Genomic DNA, 981 nt, shown 5'->3' with positions numbered 1-981 from the left:
GCATATAGATATGGAGAAGTTGGCATCCCTGAACATAAACATAGAGACTCAAGTCATCAAACTTTTCTCAAAAACTTACTTTAAGAAGAAAAAAAGGGTTGAACTTACCAAGCACTCCTGGGCCACCGTGATCGCTATAATATATGAAAATATGATCGTTTGGACCGCTATTTACAACTTTGCCACTTCCTCCTTTAAGAGCTTTTTTATTTCCAAGGATCACAGCAAATAAGTTATCAACATTGACTTCATCTCCAGTATAATCCTGCCACAAGCAAAACCCCAACAATTCAAATCACAAATCCGTTTCAAAAGATCCATAAACCGTAGCTAAAAATCTAAAACAAAATCCAAAGATTAAAAACCTTGGGAACTCCGTTATAGACATCCTCTCCATTAGGACTGTTAATAATAACTCCAGGCCTTGGATTCTCTTCGTGCTCTGCAATATCATCATACATAAACACTACAATATTCTCCTCTTTCACTCCACCTTTCTTTAGAAGCTGATACGCATGACAAACATCCGCCTGCAAAATTTTTACCAAATGATCAATTAGCCTTTACCAAACTAACTTGGGGGGGCTGACAAAAACTTCATTGTTTCAAAAAAAGAAACAAAACAGTAACCAACCCTAAGATTCGAGTATTACAAGAACTTGTCGCTCAAATTGAAAAAAAAAAATGAAATGGACCTTGTAGACTAAACCAACTAGCAAAGATCGTATCAAATCCGAGAAATACCAAAACCGGCGCCGCGATTTCGTAATTTCGAAATTTCGATTAATGATCAACAGAAACGTAAGATTTAACCAGCATTGACTAAAAACAACTAGCCAACAAGATCATCAGCAATTTCGTAAATTTCGAAATGAGAGGATCACATCGATACCTGATGTCTATAATTCCAGTATCCGCTGGATCCGGCGACGAGAACAGCCCACCTAGTAGAACCATCGTCGTTCTCTTGAGTTGGTGGGC

At 37.8% G+C, this 981-nt stretch overlaps 1 protein-coding gene across 1 annotated transcript; it reads right to left on the bottom strand.

Moving 5' to 3' along the window:
* Positions 1-108: 108 nt before the first annotated feature.
* LOC104774445 (vacuolar-processing enzyme alpha-isozyme-like) lies at positions 109-530 on the bottom strand (the record flags this gene model as incomplete). The annotated part of the gene is made up of 2 exons (XM_010499048.1): positions 109-265; positions 366-530. Coding segments are annotated over 2 exons (322 nt in total), but the record flags the coding sequence as incomplete, so codon positions are not given.
* Positions 531-981: the final 451 nt, after the last annotated feature.

The sequence above is a fragment of the Camelina sativa genome, unplaced genomic scaffold, assembly GCF_000633955.1.
Source record: "Camelina sativa cultivar DH55 unplaced genomic scaffold, Cs unpScaffold02870, whole genome shotgun sequence".
Classification (NCBI taxonomy): Eukaryota; Viridiplantae; Streptophyta; class Magnoliopsida; order Brassicales; family Brassicaceae; genus Camelina; species Camelina sativa.
The sequence above is the reverse complement of the archived record's forward strand: the minus strand, read 5'-3'. Positions and strand labels throughout refer to the sequence as shown.